Source organism: Aedes albopictus, chromosome 2 (genome assembly GCF_035046485.1).
Source record: "Aedes albopictus strain Foshan chromosome 2, AalbF5, whole genome shotgun sequence".
NCBI classification, from domain to species: Eukaryota; Metazoa; Arthropoda; class Insecta; order Diptera; family Culicidae; genus Aedes; species Aedes albopictus.
Genome location: NC_085137.1, coordinates 158,917,813 through 158,939,421, shown reverse-complemented (window position 1 = coordinate 158,939,421; position 21,609 = coordinate 158,917,813). Strand labels below are relative to the sequence as shown.

Below are 21,609 nucleotides of genomic sequence, written 5' to 3'. Positions count from 1 at the left end.
TTTAAATATGCACATCTTTCATTTAAGGGTTGAGCACCTTGACTTTTCGAACATTGATTTTTTTTGGGACAGTCTAGTCATCATTCACATTTTAGAGATTTATGGGTACGGGTTTAAAAGTCGTCTAATTCTAGTTAAGAATGTGTAAAGGACTCTGGTACCGACTACTTAACATGAATTCAACAACAAATTTGGGTTTAGGGGTTTCCAGATCAATATCCAGATCATAATCACAAAAATGCAAAACAAAAATCATTCCTTCAATTCTACAGAAGTATTTAAGTTCGATTCAAAAGAAAATTATAACATTGCATAATTTACTAAAGTACATAATACTGCAATTCCGTTCATAGACATTATTATTAGGATATTAACTTTGAGTTTAGAGCCTCGTAAAAGTAGTCATATCAGGTTCAGGATGTCAGAAAGGTTTTAAAGCCATTTAAGTGTGTTGAGGGAGTTTTCAGTTGTGGTTCTGGAGCTTTGAATTCTTTTGCAAGGTTCCTTAGATCCTTTGAAGAGTTGACTTGACTGTAGAGTGTAGGCTTCAAATCTTTGAAAAAAGAACCTAAAACTCCTTTGAATCACCCTGAAACTTTTCAAAAGGTTACAGGGAGGTTTCAGGGTGGTGCAAAGGAGGTTTTGTTTTTGTTTTCAAAGATTTGAAGCCTCCTTTCAAGAACTCTTCAAAGCATTTAAGGCCGTTGCAGATAAATCGCTGATCGAAGTGCTGCTTCCACCTTTCGATCACCACACGTCTGCCCGTCAAGAGGCCTCAGTCTTTATCCCTGCACATTTCGGCTCGCGGCACGAAGCCGTTGCGGGATGCGTTGAGCTTCTGATAGAATTTCCGTGTTTCTTGGAAACGGCACAGCAGTTCAATTTCCTCACACTCTGCTTCTTCCAGGCGGCGCTTTTTCCCCCGAAAGAGGCGGGGCTGCAGCATTACCGCCCTCGCTGCGTTCTTCACCGCCAAAAACCGCACTGCACTCTTCGTCGAACCATTCGTTCCGACGACTCCGTTCCACGTATCCGATAGTGCTCTCGGCTACGTCGTTGATGGCTGCTTTCATTGTACTCCAGCAGTCCTCTAGAGCGGCTTCATCGAGTCTGGCAACGCGGCCTCGAGATTCTGCGCGTATGCTAAGGCGACATACCGTGGCGGTCCCCGGTACCGTACATTGTTGATGACGGAGAGTTTTTGGGCGCAGTTTGACCATCACCAGATAGTGGTCGGAGTCGATGTTGGCGCCACGATAGGTCCTGACGTCGATAATGTCGGAGAAGTGCCATCCGTCAATCAGAACGTGGTCGATTTGAGATTCCGTCTGCTGTGGTGATCTCCAGGTGTAACGATAAGGAAAGCTGTGTTGGAAAAAGGTGCAACGTATGGCCATATTTTTGAGGCGGCGAAATCAATGAGTCGTAGGCCGCTTTCGTTCGTCTGCTGGTGGGCGCTGAACTTACCAATCGTCGGTCTGAATTTCTCCTCCCTCCTGGCCTACCTGAGCGTTCAAATTTCCTATGATGATCTTGACGTCGTGGCTTGGGCAGCGATCGTACTCGCGTTCGAGCTGCGCGTAAAATGCATCCTTGTCATCATCAGTACTTCCGGAGTGTGGGCTATGTACGGTTGTTATGCTGAAGTTGAAGAATCGGCCCTTGATCCTCAACCTGCACGTTCTTTCGTCGATCGGCCACCAACCGATCACGCGCCTCTGCATATCACCCATCACGATGAAAGCTGTTCCCAAATCGCGTGTGTTGCCGCAGCTCTGGTAGATGGTATGGTTACCTCTAAAGGTTCGCACCATGGATCCTGTCCAACACACCTCCTGCAGCGCTACGATGCCGAACCCGCGATCCTTCAGTAGATCGGCGAGTATGCGGGTGCTCCCAATGAAGTTGAGAGATCGGCAGTTTCACGTACCAAGTTTCCAATCGCAATACCTTTTTGTTCGCTGGGGTCGTTGCCGTTGATCTCGGTTCGTATTATTCTGTTGCTGATTTTCCGTTACAATGGTTATTTTACGGCTGGCTCGTAGGGCCTGACACCAACTCTCTACTTTCCGGAGTTGAGTTGACCTTAGAATCCTTCCCTGGCACTCCGACGTAGATCAGCCGCCCCTGATATGAGGATCAGACGCTGTTGTGAGTCGCCCCTCCTGGAGAACAGACGCTCAGGTTTGCCGAAGCAAACCCCCCCCCCCTCCTTCCCTGTCAGCTTACGACCAAAGTTCCCATCGGGGTTGGTTACCCGATCTTCCCTAAGGTTGCTCATAGCCTCCGGCCGGTACCAGGAGTTGCTGGGCAGAGGCTAGTGGATCGCAATAAGATCTGAATTGCGCAGTATACCCAGCCTTTACCGTGCCATGATAGATTATATATCATAGCTTTTTATCACGTAATATTACTGTACAAATACCAAGCACCGATTTATGGCATTTTTTTTTGTTTAAGAGCACCAAATCCATGAATATACGCCAAAAAAACAGTGTAATAAACAAGCACTGTGAAAAAAGCACACTTGTGCTACACTGCGTGAACGTGCCAATGAGAGTGGCCGAAGACGCGACTGCTCGAGGGTTAGGAATAAAAAAAGCATTAAGCTATTCTATATTAAGTTTAAATAAGGATTTCACTTGATCGACGCTTCATTCTTCAAATTAAAGATAAAAAATGCAAGTTCGATTGCACAATGGCCGACTTTGGCACCTACTCACGATTTCAAGCGCACAAATCTCTTCTTACACAAAACTAGCGCACCTGTGCTTCTTATTTTAAGTTTGTTACAAGTGAGCAAAAACAAAATAATAAAATGCACTGTTGTTTGAAGTTTGCTTCTTGAGATTTGTGCGTCTGAAGTTCTGATGCACTGTTGAAGCGGGATTTCATGCAATTTGTCCTCAAAGGTTGAGCTATGATCAATTTATCTTCGATATACGGTGTATAGCAACCTATATCCAGTAATTCTGGTAGTGTAACCATTCAGCTAGTACGATGGCATCATACCTTTTCGTTGAGAACCATCAACACAGCATCCTATCACCCCGAAGTTGATTGACTCGAGTGGACTGAAGGGCGGCTCAAGCTCAACTGCAGCAGTGTGTGCAACAAACCGCGCCACTTACTCGGGTGCAATAAAAACTAGAATGAAATTGGGAGGAATCGTGCAGATTGTTGCCCAAAACAAGGGAATGCGTCGAGCCGAGCAAAAAAAATGTGTTTCCAAATTTTGTAAACGTGATACCGAGTGAGTTGAACAAAATTGGTGCATTGTTTGCAGTAGTTTGATGAGCAATTTTACATCACGTACCTAGCGGCTGCTCCGTGCTGAATGAATGATTTCTTCTCAGCCTGGTGATTTTGTTTGATAAGCACTGCAGAAAAAGTTGCGATGGGAGAAATGTTAATCATCCGAAAAAAAACCTAGTTATGGCTGAATTCCACTGAAAGATGATAAAGAAGTAATAATTTTATATCGAAATGCATAAATTAACAGTTTTGTCGTACATGTTTATTTCAATAATCTCCATAAAATAATACCCAAGTACTGTTACTAATACTGCTTGATGCTTTCAAAATACACAAATAATTGTAACTGGAAGCCTAATCACACTCTTCTGTCTATCCAGCTACGAATGGCAACACCAACCTCCTCCTTACTGTTTCTCAGGTCGGCCCAGTCCGAATCAGAAATCGAAGCCATATCCTCTCCATGAATAGCACCCCGAATGACATTCACGTAATTGTTGTTGTACAGCACCTCGGTAATACCGGTAAACCGCCACGGATCTAACGAACCGTGAGTATAGAACACGAACCTCATTTCCGGACGGTTTCCTCCGTATAGGATGTTCGTCTGCCGGATGAGCGACTGAAAGACGTCTTCGGTTAGCCAGCCATCGAAAACTCGCTGGCAGATTTGCTGGAAGAGATTTGCTGAGATCCGAACTCCGAACGGTTGATTCATCGAGTCCGCCGTCAAAGGCCATCCCAGTTCGGTACAACGCTGGTAGAACCACTGACGCTCACCGGATTTGTGCACATCATGTTGCCAGTCGGTCTCTTGGAATAGCTGTACAACGCTGTCCAAGTCCATTGCAAGACATTCCGCTTCAGGGAAACGGTCAGTTATCCAACTTGCCAGAGCTGTCAGCCCGCTATCATGATCGGCGTGGGTCAACGTATCGCACATATTTCTAATGTTGGTTCGGAGATTGGGCCGTAGGGTGTTTTCAACGACTTCGTTGAAAATACCGTAGAAAAATGCTTCAACGTCCAGCGGATTGGTTGCATTGATCGGAGTGCAAACGTTGAACATGGTGTTCACGGTCTGGGACTGTCCTGCGTCGATCAGGTTCTCAGCAGTACGGAAGCCTCGCCATAGGGCACCATAGCACTCACTACCGCCGTATCGGCGAATGTACTCTCCCACCTCTTCGGCAAACTCTCTGAAGTTTGTGCTCGCTTGCATCATAGCACCGGACGCCCAAATTCCATGAATCAGATGAGGGTAGCGCAATCGTGTCCAGCTGGCCAGGGAGCCGGAGAAACCAACTCCAGCCAGGATAATTCTAGCATTGGGAGTTCGCAGAACCTCATCTCTTATGTGCACAATGAACCGCGCCAGATCCGTGCAGGCTTGCACAATGTGCAGAAGGCGCAAGTTTCCACGGGATGCATTTCTGTAAATAATCATGATGAAGCACTTATATTTCACTTAAGGATGGGTACAAACTACTCACGGTAAAGGTAAACTCTCTCCGTAGTAACGCATCTCGTTCGCCACTACGTAAGCATTGTTTTGCTCAGCCAAATCCACGAAGTGTCCCTGCTCGACAAAGTGTTGCTCCAACTCCCATGGTCCTCCAACGAACACGAATATAGGTCCCCCGGGTCGGTAGAACTTTGAATTGCTAACGTATCGCATCGGGAACATGTCCACACTATGTGCGTTCGAATGGCTTTGGCGTTGGTCAAACGTGTGCCACTCGGTGTAGTTGCCGTTATCGATAACATTATCGGAAGGTAACTGCCGAGGAGGTGCCGTCCGTCCGGATCCAAACAGCACCGGCCTGGCCGGATTGGATTCTATGGCGGCGGCCGCGAAGGCTACCACCATGCTGATTGCGAATGTCGTTTGGATCCACATGTTGAACGGGAGAAAACTTTGGACTGCTCTTGGGAGTGTCCAATGGTTTTATACTTTTTCTACGCGAAATCGTCTTATCTGGAAGTGGTACTATGCGCTTCCCAATCTAATCCGTGGATCTTCAAGCATGGCGATTTGAATGGGCAGCACCTGTAGGACAATCACAGCACGGAACTGATTTTGTGATACCGGTTTTAAGTGGAAATAGATGCGTGAGTAATTGAAACGAATTTCAAGAGATATTGCTGTTATAAAATCCGAATTGGTACAGATTAGCTCATTGCCAATCAATATAGAGGGTGATTTCAATAGCTTCCATTGCTTCAATGGTATGATTATTGAAATGAAATTCAACATAAACTTCACTTTTTAAACTAAAAACTTCTCCACCTTTTCTGGGAAATAGGTCTATAAGTTCATGTAGGAAAGTCACGATCTATTACACTAAAATCAGAACCGCTGGCACGGCAAAAACGCACAATGTCGTTTGCTGAGTGAAACAATTTACTGACAACTCAGCAAAAAGTGACGTTTTTAAGCTGATTCTCAGTAAAACCTTTGCTGAATCCCAGACATGAACTGTCTAACTTGCTGAATCTCGGCAAAAGATTGAAAAAAACGCTGATATCCCGACAATCTGAATTAATTCGTGGAATTCTAAAAATTCACCTGAAAACTGTGCCAGAACTGGGCTGCCGTTCTACGCATAATTGTCCCATGTTGATATGGATTCCATATCAACATGGGACAATAATGCATAGGACGGTAGTGGGTGTAGCATAGCATTAAGGATTTTTATCAACAAAATCACTGTCAACAACTATGAATTCCAGAAGTAGAGTGCAAAACCATTTCGGCAGGGGATTCTGTTTTGGGCACATCCTGGTTTAACTCAGTGATTTTAATACCAACTTCAGTATACACAGTGAGATGCGAACAATCCTTTCAAATGGTCCCGCAATCCCACATCCTATCATGAAAACTTTTTTTTCTTACGGGAATTCCGCCAGAAATTCTATCGAGATTTTTTCGCAGAAATTTCTTCCTCAAAGAGTTTATCAGGATTTTTTTGTTTTGTTTTGTAAAAGTTCTTTCGATACTGTGTGGATAATTAGCTGTAGTTTAAAATCACAAATAAATTATAAATTAAAAAAAAACAGATTAATCCACCTAGTGGTGCCTTTCTCGTGGATTAATAAAGTATTCCTGAATTCTCAGAATATTGCGGATATTTTGTGTCGCATCCATGGGTTTGGATCACTTTTACTTTTGGCCACTTCCGGTGGGACACCCGGAACCGATTCCATGACACTACCGGTTGCCCCAAATATGAGAATATCGGAATCGGAGAATATTTTCTTGCTGCCTGTTTATCAGCTTGCCTAAAAAGCCGTGAATGGGTGTGCCGCATGCATGGGTTGATATTTGACCAGTTCCGGTGGGACACCCGGGTTCCATATCAGGTAATTTCCAATGTGATCTGAGGTTATTTTCAAGTTAACCGATCGGCGTGAAATTAAAAAAGCCACGATTCGATGTATATATTACTTGCATGGGTTTGTTTCACGTTTATACCAAGTAACATTTTTAGTTTTACGAAATACTACAAGACTTCTATAAATCAGTGCTTATAAAACCATGGTCAAAGCAAAGTTATCTCCATTGCTGCTAATAAAACCTCATGGAGACTAAAATTCGGCCAGTTGGTCCAGTCTGGTAGAAGTTCTGAAGAGTATATTCACGACTTGTATCAAGACCAAAACAAAATAGGCCGGTTACATGACACTTGCATAGAAAGCTAGTTGAAAACCATATCCCAACAGGAATAAATGAAACTAAGCATTTATTGCAACCGTTTCGATGCAAATCTGTTTTGGCGCCTGCTGTTTTCACTAATAACAGTTTAAATCATAACGATCTCTCTCTCTTCTTGGCGTAACGTCCTCATTGGGGCAAAGCCTGCTTCTCAGCTTAGTGTTCTATGAGCACTTCCACAGTTATTAACTGAGAGCTTCCTCTGCCAATGACCATTTTGCATGCGTATATCGTGTGGCAGGCACGAAGATTCTCTATGCCCAAGGAAGTCAAGGAAATTTCCTTTACGAAAAGATCCTGGACCAACCGGGAATCGAACCCGTCACCCTCAGCATGGTCATGCTGAATACCCGTGCGTTTACCGCCTCGGCTATATGGCCCCCCCTAATCATAACGATATTGGATTCATAAATTATATTCAGCCTAGATAAATGCACAAATGAAAAAGATAAACCTAACAGATGATCAAAAACAGAATCCCAAACATCTTGAACTCTCGAAATAATTTTAATAGTTTTTCATCATACAGAGCCCAAGTTTCAGATGCCAAGTGAAATTGCATGTGAAATGTGGTAAAAACATTTGAAAAATCTGTGTGAAGAATTAGCATTAAGTTAAAATTCACAAATATAAAGAAATTAAAAAAATAATAATTTGAAAAATCACATGGCCCCACCAAAATCGTTTTTGCTGAAAAAAAAATCCTATTTCTTTTTTTCGAATGAGTGTAATCAGTTTCGTACCTTCTAATGTCGCCCTATGTTGCTTTCCTTTGTCAGATACGCGTATTTTGACTACCACTGTAATCTTCCTCAGTGTCAGTTATCTGTGTCATTTTACTTCCATTGACACATCCAGACCCATTCTGGATCACTACTAGTAGTCTCCAATGTGGTCTGAGCCTATTTTCTTGATCACTAGTCATCGCGTTATCAAAAAGCCTAGATTCCATGTGTCACATTTATAGGTTGAGTTCACTTTTATATTAGACCACTTATGGTGGGACATCCAGAACCGGTTGTCCCAAATATAGTCTGAGACAACATTATAACTAACTGATCATCACGTTACTTAAAAAGCCGTTATATGAGGTGTTACATGCATGGGTTCGGTTCTCTTTTATATTTGACTACTTCCAGTGGGACATCCGGAACTGGTTCCGGAACATTACCGATTGTGTCTAATGTGGTCTGAGCCTACTTCCAACTTCCTTGTTAACCGGTCATCGGATTATCGGAAATCAGTGTTTTGATGTGTCCCATCAGTGGGATCGGTTTACTTTTATATCTGATCACATCCTGATCTGGGACACCCGGAACCGGTTTGCTGCATTTTCATATCTGGCCTTCATATCTGGATTTTGTTCTAAGGACTGTTCAATTTATAAAACGGACAACTTTACAAGGCTATATAAAAAAGACGCGTAGTTCAAATTTAACCACCCATGCTTCGTTGTTCAGTACATCATCTTTCATTATAGTAATGATTTTTGAATCGAATAAATATAGTTTTATTTCATAGAAAATCGGCCAGATGTTAAATGAGGTGAATTTTACGATTGCTGAAAATTGAAAATATATATAAAAATACTGCTCACATATAGTATATCGATTTTAATATCAAAAAAGTATGTGCCATGCTGCAGCAGCATGAGTTATAAACATTCTGGCGAAGTTTAAACTCAATTGGAAAATTAGTTGTTGAAATATTAAATTCTCAAGTGAGATTCGATTTTTTTATTAAAATTCAATTGTAAAGCAAAAAGGGCATGAACATATACAATAAACTTTTTTTTATACATCCAGTCGAAAGTAGGAATAATTGGGATTCAAATGCAGAAAACTGCTTCTTAGTAGCATTGCTGGTTTGGTTGCTGTGTGCCATTACAGGCACAGTAATCAAAACAGTTTCGTTCTTTGAAGGTTCTTCCAAATAACAATGCAACCTAATGCAAATTTTACATAACAATGATGTTGGAAATAGAAAAACTTATATCCGATTGTTATTAAATAAGATGTACAATAGCATAGGACCAACTTTGTTGAAAATAAATAATAACAAGATTCGCTAGAGTCGAAAATCTGCGTCAATGGAACAAAAAGTATGTATTATTTTACAGTGACCATCTTTATGGATTAAATTTTTGATGAAAAATGCAATTAAAAGTAAATTTTTATCTTCTGTATCATTCAGAGAGAAATATTCTTCTACTCTGGACAAATTTTTATCCGAATCCGTGATGCTATTGCAGCACAGGACTTAAATGAACATTTTTTAATAACTTCTATGAAAACAAGGTAACTCACTATATCAAGCTGGAAACTGCTTGGTGCATTAATACTGATCAACTATTGAGCTTTACCTTTAGTAGAATAGTATAAGCTTCCAATTCATTAAAAATTTCATGAAAATGTGCATGTTTAGTATGTGGAAAGTTATGTCGAATTTTGAGAAATGGGTTTTTATTGATGTTTTACGAAAACCGCTTCAGTTACACAATAAAGAACATTTTTCTTAATGTTATATTTTTCCTAAATTTGAAAATAGCTATAGAAAGATGTGCAAAAAACTGATAATGTTGTTTGTTTGTTTATTACCAGGGATTTTAACCTTTTATGGGTCATTCATCCCGTAAAACTGATAATGATTTTATTGAAAAATAAAAAAGATATCGCACAAGCAAGTTGTCCGTTTTATAAATTGAACAGTCCTTACAACCTATTGTAGCAAGAAAGCTACATGTAGCACTAGAATAATCTGAAAAGCGATTTGATCAATAGTGTGCTGTTAGTAAAAGAAAATCGCGTTAAGTACTGTTCCTTTGAATTCCACTAAGAATTTGCATCCTTTGACAGATACGTATTTCTTGTACTCGACTCTTGTACTTGACTCGACTGTTAAGTACAAGACACTGAAGACGACCTTACAGTTGAGGTCGAAATACGTATTTGTCAAAGGATGCAAATTCTTAGTGGAATTCAAAGGAACAGTACTTAATCTCACCCCTTAGAGGGGGTGAGAATGGGTCAAAGTATTCGAAATCGCCTAACTAAGAATATAAGTTAATTTTATTGATCATATGTAGTAAACCTACTTGAAACACAATGTTATCATGACGAATAAATATTTAGGTAATTTTAAAAGATGATTAATCCACCTAAAAGGGCTAATTGTGGAGCCTCGTAGCCGTGCGGTTAGGGTCACCAAGCTTATAATCGCACCATGCTATGGGGTGAGGGTTCGATTCCCGCTTTGGGTGTTGAAACTTTTCGTGAGAATAGTTTCTTCTCCGTTTACACTGGTGCATGCTCCGTTGTCCGTTGTCTAATGTTAAGTTTAAAACAGTCTGTACAGCCGAAAGCTGAAGACGTTGTCCGTGTCTTTTTTTAATATTATGTTACACAACAAAAATGAGTGGAGAATAAAAACGCTATTAAGTCTATTTTGTAAGCTTACGATATTGCAGTACACTACAGATTAGCTGATGATTAGAGGAGCAGTTCAAACGCATGGGTGTATTGTTATAAATGATTTTAGGCACTAAACGTATTAACATACTCGATTGACACTCTCGACATATTTTCGAGAGAAAACGTGTTTTTATGAAGATACGGTAAACATGGCACCACTCTAACGTCAAATGAGGACTGGATAACAAGTTGAATTTTTAGTTAAGGTTATGTGCACTCGATAACTTGCTTGACCCAATCTCACCCCCATTCTTAATATTTAGACATGGGATCGAAAATATTGAATTTTTAAATAAAAAGAGCAATGACAGCCCGCTTTTTTCATTGCATTAACCAGGTAATACCTACAGCTAACCACGTATAAGAAAATTTATGGTTAGGTACCTGTGTTAAACATTATGAGAGATTTTTTTTTCAGAGTGATTTACTAGTAGTTTCATCATATAAGTTTAGCCACAAATTTAACAAAAAAACGATTATTGCTAATCATCTTATTCTGCATCGTGACGTGTAAAAACATCTCCTCTTTGAAATAATATAAAGTTTTCGATATAAATTAGCGATAGTTGATGAGCTATTTCAAATTTTATGTTTCTCTGTTTTGACCCAATCTCACCCCCCAGACCCATTGTCACCCCTATCGACGGTACTTCATGATGTTGCTCATTGAGAGAAAAATTATTGTGCTGTTATAGTAATCAGCCACTGACATTTCTATAGGATTTTTTTCCTTCTTTTGTATATAGACTGTTCTTTCAAGTTGTGTTAATGTAGTAATTAATGGCAATTTTGTTTGATGTTTTGTTCAGGAATTTTTCTTTCTTAAATTTTAAGGCTGCTCTTTTAAGTTATGTTACTGAAATTATGATCGAGGAATAACTCAAAAACGGATTCTTAATCTCGCATGAAAGCTTAACAATCAGCTTTGAGTTATTATTTCAAAGACTAAACGCCATACCTCCCAACGTAAATAATTTCGTTCTGTTTGCTCATATAATACCCAGAGATATGTTCTTCTCTAATTAATAGATTGTTTAGTTTTATTAAATCGCTAATCATTACAGCGAGTTTCAAATGACAATATTTCAATCTATGATTCATCCTTCTTCTACCCATACGCTATTCTTTCAAGGAGTACTGTTTTCCACATTTAACTTTCATGAATAACATTACTTTATATCATTCTACACTCCTAAAAAATTAGGAATTTACACGTGACGTAAGCCATCAACGTACGTAAACATTTCATGACTTAATGGCAAATTTGACTCAATTTTACATCCATCATGTAAGTTCTACACACTTCGAAAAAATCTTGTAATTTTGTGTCATATAAGTCCGACATATAAAAGCAACACATTTGACGCAAAATTTTGTGCGATCTTATTTTTACAGGAAACGGAAAAAAGTTTGACTCATGTAATTTTACCGCAACAGCTCAGCGCGTCGGCTGCTTGTATATGTGGAGTTTTGGATTTCTCTGGGAAGGAATCACCCCTCACGTGCAGCACACACAACTTACCCAGGCTGACGTTGGTTCGCAAGTGGCAAGAGTGAGCGCGGTTGGGTGATGCCTGGAGTTGTTGCTACGCAAGCAGGGATGCTAACATTGTCTGCTTGACAGATCGCATCACATTCAAATGCGCTATATCGCCTGCTGCGATCATTCTCTTTATCACAGCTTTATTCAGTACATCTTATATCTCACATCCTTCTTCTACTTTAAAGAAGTTTTACACATTTTTAACATAAAATTGAATTTCCGTATCTCAATTTGGAGTATTTACTTACAACCATTCAACATAATTAACTGTTATATTACATCGTTACATACACGTTGCGGCTGCCGAATACAGTTTTCATTATGAGGTACCATTCTGACTAGGAGGCTGCTACTTTGTTTTCCAAAAAGATCGTACATTTTAGTACTTAATTGTTGGAAAGATGTTTTCCGACGAGCAATGGTAGCTTGCACAGTGACGTCATCATTATCTCTCTCTCTTTTCCTCTCGTTCGGTGTCGCTCGATACAGCCGTCCTTGCATATATGATTTTGTTGAAGTTTTGTTTGTAATGCAAGCCTCTATACTTGTAATATTTAAGAAAAATATCGCTTTGGTACTGAGTGGTTCTGAAAAAAAAAATCTTGCTCTTTGAGTCTTTATTCAATCTTATACCGGAATTTATCCCATTGCTCCGTCGTTTAAATTCAAGATATATGATAAAATACATTATATATAATCTATAAACCTATCTATAGATAAAGAGAATAAAGCATTGTCATCAATTGGAACACTAGCCACAGAAAACGAAACTGCATCAACATAATCCTTCTTTTGGCTAGCCGACTTTGACGACACCTTTTGATAAACGATATATTGTAACCATTCAATCCCACACTTAAAAATATCCGCACATATTTATTGGCAAAATTCCATCTCACTCCATTATTACAATCTATATGCGCGCACATAAACGTTCTCCACGCATGGTTGCACATAAAATCTAATAGTCGGATGGAAAATATGTGCAGTGGCATTTATATTCTAAATGCGTAATTTGAATTTATGTGCGATGCATTTATTTTTCGAGTGCACAGCTTGATGGCGAAATTCTATGTGTGGGCACATGGAAACTAGATGCGGATTTTTCTTAGTGCACATTTGCGCGAATCAAAACTACGGGATTTTTCTAATATATTTTTTTGCGTACATTGCTAAGATTTATCGGCCACGACAAACAACATGATGCAAGCTTCAGATCCGACATTTGCACGAAAGAAAACAACGCGATCTTTCTAACCTAGCTTTTCGTCAGCGGACATTGTCGGGACTCTCCCTCCACGACAAACAACACGCTGTAAGCTTCCGATCCGACATTTGCGCGAAGCAAAACAACAGGATCTTTCTAACCTTGCTCTTCGGCAGCGGACATTGCCGGAGGTTTCCCCTCACGGCAAACAACACGCTGTAAGCATTCGATCCGACATTTGCATGAAGCAAAACAACAGGATCTTTCTAACCTTGCTTTTCGGCAGCGGACATTGCCGGAGGTTTTCCCCCATGGCAAACAACACGCTGTAAGCATTCGATCCGACATTTGCACGATGCAAAACAACAGGATCTTTCTAATTTTGCTTTTCGGCAGCGAACATTGCCGGAGGTTTTCCCTCACGGCAAACAACACGCTGTAAGCACAAAATAACAGAATCACTATAGCTTTTCCTTAGTTACTGCTGCTGGTTTATTTTCTCGTGTTTTTCTTCCTCAATAATTGTCCAAGCACAAAAATCATCCGGAAGCATGCACCATCCGGAGCCCACGATGAATATCACACCACATTTTTAACTTTTTTTGTGTTGTCGTAATTTTCTCACTTTCGCATGCAAATTGAAGAGTGATTCCTCCCAGCAAAATAATAAATTGGTTCGATTTTGTTTTCGCAAATGGAACGAAGAACTGGCAGGAATTCGCCATTGTGGAGTTTTGGATTTCTCTGGGAAGGAATCACCCCTCACGTGCAGCACACACAACTTACCCAGGCTGACGTTGGTTCGCAAGTGGCAAGAGTGAGCGCGGTTGGGTGATGCCTGGAGTTGTTGCTACGCAAGCAGGGATGCTAACATTGTCTGCTTGACAGATCGCATCACATTCAAATGCGCTATATCGCCTGCTGCGATCATTCTCTTTATCACAGCTTTATTCAGTACATCTTATATCTCACAGTATACACGATTGAGAACTGTTCTATTTATAGCACCGAATATTGAAACAAAAAAAAAATACAAAAAGTTCCATTCGGGAATCGAACTTCGATCCTCAGAGTGTCAGGTTTTGATCTTGCTCTCTCGGCTGACTCACCACGTTGAAGAGATGGCAGTCGAAGATGAAGAACTTCTACCCTGCTTCTACCATAAACGAACTTGTCAGTTCGGCTGTCGCGTCGTCACTGCTGGCGTGTATGTATGTACTGAGACATCCGTCATCGCAGCCAAGCAGACTAAGCCGCCTTCTGATTGACTGAGCGTGGCTGTTTTCGTTTACCACTGCATCGGCTGATGGCAACGGATTGTCATTTCCAGGTTTGTGGCTCAACTCGGTGTTAAATTTATGAGCGGTTTTCATGCTGTTTCACCTTCGTAATAAACAAATTTGCAATCGACTGCAGTCTTCATCTGATTTTGTAAGGTGCTGTTTGACAGTTCAACATCAACAATCATTATGTTTCTGTAACATATCGCGTAAATTTACAGCATAGAGAACTAAATTATCAGTTCGATGATTTAAAATTATGGCTGGAAGAACTCAAACAATATAAACTTAATACGCACGTCACAAAAAGCGTAAAATTGTGGCACATTTATGTTTATGTCAAAGATTTTTCAGGCAGTTTGATCAATTGTGTCACTATTAAAATTGAGATTTTTTTAGTGTGTAGTTGATTGCACAAGATGTCAACAAGCCTATCTGACCAGGTAGGTAGAAACAGTTTTACATTTATCACTCTCCCTACAACTCGGTGATATGGCCGAGAGGTATAGTCCGTGCTTCTCAATCAGCGGACCAGTGTTTGAATCCAGTTCATTATTTTACTTTCATATGTTTCATTTGTTGATTCGGTTTTAGCGATTGCTAGCTCGACTTTATTTGCGATAGAAGACGTAAATTTGTGTCGAACGGGCCGCTTCTTTTATGTGCATCCAAGAGAACTTAAATTTACATGATTTTTTCTAAGAGTGTAGGCATCTTTTTCGAATTGCAATGTGGTACACACTTAAATTCAGAAATTTAAACGGTTTACCGAGAATCCAACAGCTGATATCTCGGTAAAATATATACTTTGCATAGTGAACTTTGCCGAGATCTAGTCTAGTCTAGTCTAGTCTAGTCTACACATACACAGCCATTCATTGAAAGAATCCTGGAAAATGATAGAATCGACTATTTCTATCACTTTTCTTGTCATTATCAATGCTTGCAGCACATCTGAGATGCAGTACAAGAATTGAAGTGGCCAGGCCTACTGTGCAGCGTTTTGTTGTGGATATTGAAGCCACTATAATGCTTATGAACGGGGACATCTCGTACCAACCGCTCAGCATAGTATGTAAGAATAAATGTGAAGTAAAATCGTTGGGAGTGACATCGCTAAGAAAGTTTATGCCACTCCGTCGATGCTCTTCTTCTTCCTGGGATGGGACAAAGGAATTTATGCCTCTTGTCCAGGCTCGAAAGCCTAGGCTTAAGCGCCATTACTCGCTCTCTGAAACGGGAAACAAGTAGAATGATCCCTTCCCCGAATACATTTAATGTATGTAAATAATATTGTAAATATCCCAAAAAAAATACAAATAATACTCGATTTTGTGATATGCATAACTACATAATTCAAATTAGAACGAACTCATAGTGAACTTTGCCGAGATCTCGGTAAAAAGTTGGATTACCGAGATCTCGGCAAAGTTTTAACGATATCCGGTAAAATTTTTACCGAGATTCAGTGAAAATTATTACCGGATTCTCGGCTGTTGGATTCTCGGCAATCCGTTTGCTGAGGTCGGCGATTTAATTTAAGTGTGTAATTAATAGCTGTACATATATAAGCTTATTGTCGTTTTTCTGTCAAATACTGATCACTTTTTCATGTCTTCCAATTTGTCTTTTGGAAATTCTACCTTTTGTCCTATTCGACCTTTTGTCCAATTGACCTTTTTTCCTTCGACCTTTTGTCCTTCGACCTTATGTCTTTCTACCTTTTGCCATACACTCAGAAATAAAAGTATACACGGAATAACTATTATTTTTGCATTTTGTATCCGTATCTCTCTCATTCTCTTTTTGTTTTCATGCTATCTGCCGTTTAGCCTGGGTTGAAGCGAAGTGATTTGTCAACCCAGACGAAGCAGCGGATAGCATGAAAACAGAAAGAGAGTGAGAGAGATGCGGATACAAAATGCATAAATAATAGTAATTCCGTGTATACTTTTATTTCTGAGTGTAGATTCTTCCAGTCGTTTTCTAACAAGTATTGAGATTCTCAAAAATTCCGTGTAGGTGAATTCGTTTTACCTAAGTCTGACTTCAATACATCTCCAACATGACAATTTTTTTAAGGTGATACGGGACGCAGTGTTAATTTTCCTATCTTCCCTCTCTTTCTAACAATTTGCCTCGCGATTTTGAAGATGGTAATCTCGATTTCTATCGCACAGAAGAGGCTGAAAGACATTCATCATATGCACTGCAAGTGAGCATACACAATGATAAGTTTTTGTTCCATAATATGAAGTACATAGAATCTGAGATTACCATCTTAGCAGCAATGGCGGATATTTCCCCGACCGTCCCGTTCGTCCTTAATTTTTCTGTTTTTCTAGTCACTCCACGATTCGAACTGATTTAATAATTTTATTATGAGATCGAAAACTTTGTGGCACGTTTCAAAGCAATGATTTCACACTTGATTTCACACCAAGACAGAATGAAAACAGCAAACTCGAAGAAGATTGGCATGGAAGGCCATACATATAAAAGTAACCAGCTAAGGATCTATCCTGTAGATGTGTGATTCCAAAAAATAAGACGAAACATGAGATCGCGTGAGTAAACACAACCGCTGAGCGGCGTATTTCTTATCAATGAATTATTACCCAAGTAATACTGGTTTTCAATCGGTTTGGACCAATTATCATTCTTCTCTATCTATGTTCGCACACTTCCGATTACTACACCTGAATTTATACCACATAACGGGTCAAGATGCACGAATATGATTATCTTTCAGCTATAAGATAAGCCGAAGCCTCACCAGCATGCTATTAGTCTATAAAAAGAAAGTGGCGTAAACCCTGAAGCAACAGTTCTTCTGTGAACTTATCACCATGATTACAAAGGCTAGTCTACTTCTCGGCATCGCGGTTGCCCTAGCTTCCGCCGCAATCAATATCAACCCAAGCCGTCCGGTACTATTTGGAACCAATAGGATCATACCGAGAAATCTTGGAAGCAATGCCGAGTCCAACAATACGGCCCTTTGGAATACGGTGAATCTACGGCAAGTCTATACGAACCCTCAGAATAGGAACTCTTTCCCGATGCGATACGTAACGAACAACCGTTACTATCGAAGAGGAGGACCGATTTTCCTGTTTGTCGGAGGTCCGTGGACCCTGGAAGCGCACTACGTTGAACAGGGACACTTGGTGGATATGGCCGCCGAGATGAACGGCTTCTTGGTTGCTAATGAACTGCGGTATTACGGCGAGAGTATTCCGGTAGAGTAAGTATTATGGACCCATTGAGATTTTGTAAAGATTTAATTTTACCTAATTTCCTTTATTCAGAGACGTCAGTCGTAACAACTTCCGGTACTTGCACAACGTTCAAATTTTATCGGAATTGGCTACGTTCATCGCACATCTCAAGGAAGACGTCGTGAGAGATCCCAACGCCAAGGTCGTGCTGGTTGGAGTTGGATATTCAGCCGCTCTTGCTCAGTGGATGCGGCAACGTTTCCCTCATTTGGTACATTCAGTGTGGTCCTCGAGTGGAATGGTACGAGCTAGTAGCAACTATCAGGAGTTTGCTGAAGATGTTGGAGAATCGATTCGTCGCTTTGGTAGTAACGAATGCTATAGCACTATTTTCCGTGGTTTCCGTACCGCCGAGAATCTCATAGACGCTGGATTATCAACAACCGTGGATGAGCTATTCCATACCTGTAGTCCCATCGCGGCGTCGAACGCCTTGGACGTGGAAGCCTTCTTCTACGGAATCTTCAACGAAATCAGCCAGGAAGTCGTTGACATCAACCTTCGTCAGAATATCCCAGAAATGTGCGAGTCGTTGACCGCTTCCGATGATGAAAACAGTCTACTCGTTTTGGCCAACTGGCTCACTAGTCGCTTCCCGAACGCAGACTGTCTGGCAATGGATTTCCAAAGCATAGTGGATACGTATGCACCAATCGAACTGGACAGCGAGATTGTCCAGTCTGGTGAGCGTCAGTGGATGTTCCAACGTTGTACCGAGCTAGGGTGGCCCCTTACGGCTAGATCACAGTATCAACCATTTGGCCGCCGGTTCTCGACAGATCTTTTCCACGGAATTTGTGAACAACTTTTCGATGATTGGTTGACTCGCGATCGATTCGAGGCTCTGATTCGACAAACCAACGACTATTACGGTGGTGATCGTCCCGACATTCGGTACAGTATTTATACACACGGATCGCTGGATCCTTGGCGGTTTGCCGGAAAGAGGAACGTCGTATTCAACAATAACTATGTAAACATCATTGCGGATGCTTTCCACGGGCAGGATATGGCATCCATTACGGACGAAGATTCGACCGAGTTGAGAAACAGCAAGGTGATGGTGAGAGATACTATTCGTCGCTGGTTGGATACCAGATAAATTATCGTAATTGTGGTTGTGGTTGATACCAAATACTAACTAGGTTGTCACGCCTTCAATCATCTAGTCCAACTATTTCCTGTTTTATGTTCTAGATCCAAAATAAATTATATTTAAAACTATATCAATTATTTTTATTTAATCCATCGCAGATTTATTCCTAAGAGCTTAAGGACAAGGTATTTGGAGTACATAGCTCGAAATTTCTAGAGCACCGTTTTTTAGAACCGTTGAACGGATTTGGATGAAAATGCATCACGCTAATTGTTCAGTGGTTGTCAACAGCGTGATGCATTTTAATCCAAATCCGTTCAACGGTTCTAAAAAACGGTGCTCTAAAAATTTTGAGCAATGTACTCCAAATACCTTGTCCTTAAGAGGATTTATTCTTTTCGTTAGCCGGTCTACATGCATTCTTACGCTGTGCCAAAATAATATTATATACCGCTGGGCAATCGAGGGTTTGACCCTCAAAAACTCTCCCTTTGGCACGGAATTGCCACAGAAGAATGTGCCAAAATTCCAATGCTGCTCGATCATAGAGTTTTGTGTAGCACGATAAAAAGACGGTGTTACTTAACTTAAGCATTTCCAGCTCAAAACATGGAAAAAATCACTATTTTTGACTCAATATTTTCAATTTGAATGAGATTTTGTGAATCATTTATATTTGCACCGACACATATCCATTTTCCCTTACCTAGCTTTTGAAAAGGGCGTATGAAAGAAACCTTATTTTTTTTTCTTCAAAAAATTTATATCTCGAGAACGGTTTGTAGGATTGAAATGATGTCTTCGAAGATGTTTAAGGATTTTTAAAGGACTTTTAGAAAATAAATACACTGTGAGTAATTGTTGGGGCGCCTGTTTGTTCCAAGGGAAATGGTCAGGTAGGTCTTTCCTCGGAAAGATGACGGAAAGGGGTTGGTCTTTTGTAGGAGAAAGATGACGATTTTTCACTACTATAACGTTTCTTGACCCTTTGCCAGGTCGCAATGAACTGTATTTGGTTGCCCTGGAAGGGTGGCGTTTTATAGGGCTGTGAAGGTGTTTGGAACCTTCTGGAAGCTTATTGCCACCATGGTGATGCCTTATATACAATGGAAGGAAGGATACATAGCATTGCTTTCAAGCTTTCTAAAGGTTGCTAAATAGTATTACTTACAATATTGGAGTAATGACATAAGCAAAATATTATGACCACGTGCTAACCGGAGCGGTGTGGGCGCGAACAGTAATATTTATCCTTCTTTTTGCCTTTCTCGTACAAAGTTGAAATACATAAAAATATAAACTAAAAAAAACTTTCTCGTACACCAAGTGTCCTGACTTTTGGTAGAAGGCCCGGAAGGTCCATAACACCGGACCCAGGATGGAACCTTGCGGGACTCCTGAGGTTATGTGAAAACACTTCCGACCCACCTCCGTGTCGTAAACTAGTACGCGATTCTGAAAGTAGCTTTCGAGAATCTTGTACAAGTACTCCGGTATCCCCAGACGCAAGAGCACATCGGCAATAGCAGACCAGCTGGCGCTATTAAACGCATTCCTTACATCCAGAGTCACTACCGCGCAGAAGTGGATTCCCCTCCTCTTAGGCTCGAGTGCTTTCTCGGCGGTTTTTGTAACCGACAAGATAGCGTCTACGGTGGACCTCCCTTTCCGGAAGCCGTACTGGTTGCTCGAAAGACCATTTACGCCCTCCGTGAACCTCAACATTCTATTGAGGATGATCTTTTCGAGCACCTTCCCCGCCGTGTCAATCAAGCATATTGGTCTATATGCCGACGGGTCTCCGGGTGGTTTCCCCGCCTTTGGCAATAGTACCAGGCTCTGCCTCTTCCAAGCTTCTGGGAAAATTCCCTCGTCCAGGCATTTCTGCATAGCAGACCTGAACATCTCGGGAGCTTCTGCAATAGCTATTTTTAAGGCCAGGTTCGGAACTCCGTCCGGACCTGGGGCCTTAACTACGCTAAGGGACTTAGCTATCCCCGCAAGTTCCACATCGGTGACCCTCTCCTCATCCCTCTGAGGTTATGTCTGTGTGTGTATGTTTGTGTATGTGTGTACGTATGTGTGTATGTGTGTGTACAAAAAACTCACATTATTTTTTGGCAGTAAACCTCAACCGATTTTAATGACCGACGGCTCATTCGACGCAGAATCTGGACCCATTGATTCCTATTGAAATGGTTCAGATCGGTCCAGCCGTTCCGGAGTTATTGCCATTTACTTAGGTGTTCCGGACCGGTAACCCAGGAAGGGGCCAAATATGAAAATGCTACAAACCCATGCATGCGACACATCAAACCGCGGCACTTTGGAAAACCTGATGAATGGTAATATCTGAAGCGGTAGTGTTCCGGAAACGGTTCCGGGTGTCCCGCCGGAGGTGGCCAAATATAAAAGTGAACCAAACCAGTGCACGCGATACGTCAAACCGTGGCATTTTCAATAACCTGATGAACGGTATACAGGAAACATTCTCAGACCGTATATGAACCGGTTGTAATCCGGAACCAATCCGGAACCGGTTGCCTGCCGGAAGTGACCAAAACCCATGCATGCGACACATCAAATAGTGGCTTTTTTATATCGTGATGAACGGTAAACAGGAAAACAATCCTAGACCATAGGTATCTAAACCAATTGTGATCTGAAACCCGTTCCGGTTGCCCTGCCTGAAGTGACCAAATATAAAAGTGAACCAAAACCATGCATGCGACAAATCAAATAATGTCTTTTTTGATAACCTG

At 40.9% G+C, this 21,609-nt stretch overlaps 2 protein-coding genes across 2 annotated transcripts; one reads left to right on the top strand and one right to left on the bottom strand.

Annotated features, from left to right (window-relative positions):
• Positions 1–3,512: 3,512 nt before the first annotated feature.
• Positions 3,513–5,302, bottom strand: LOC109414356 (thymus-specific serine protease-like). The gene is made up of 2 exons (XM_019688171.3): positions 4,749–5,302; positions 3,513–4,688 (listed from the first exon to the last, which is right to left on the bottom strand). Exons 1-2 carry the CDS (start codon positions 5,153–5,155, stop codon positions 3,614–3,616), a joined length of 1,482 nt encoding a protein of 493 aa, XP_019543716.2. The 5' UTR covers positions 5,156–5,302; the 3' UTR covers positions 3,513–3,613.
• Positions 5,303–17,308: 12,006 nt separating this feature from the next.
• On the top strand, positions 17,309–18,919 carry LOC115258728 (putative serine protease K12H4.7). Its single transcript, XM_029859093.2, has 2 exons — positions 17,309–17,717; positions 17,782–18,919. Exons 1-2 carry the CDS (start codon positions 17,320–17,322, stop codon positions 18,851–18,853), a joined length of 1,470 nt encoding a protein of 489 aa, XP_029714953.1. The 5' UTR covers positions 17,309–17,319; the 3' UTR covers positions 18,854–18,919.
• The last annotated feature ends 2,690 nt before the right edge of the window (positions 18,920–21,609 follow it).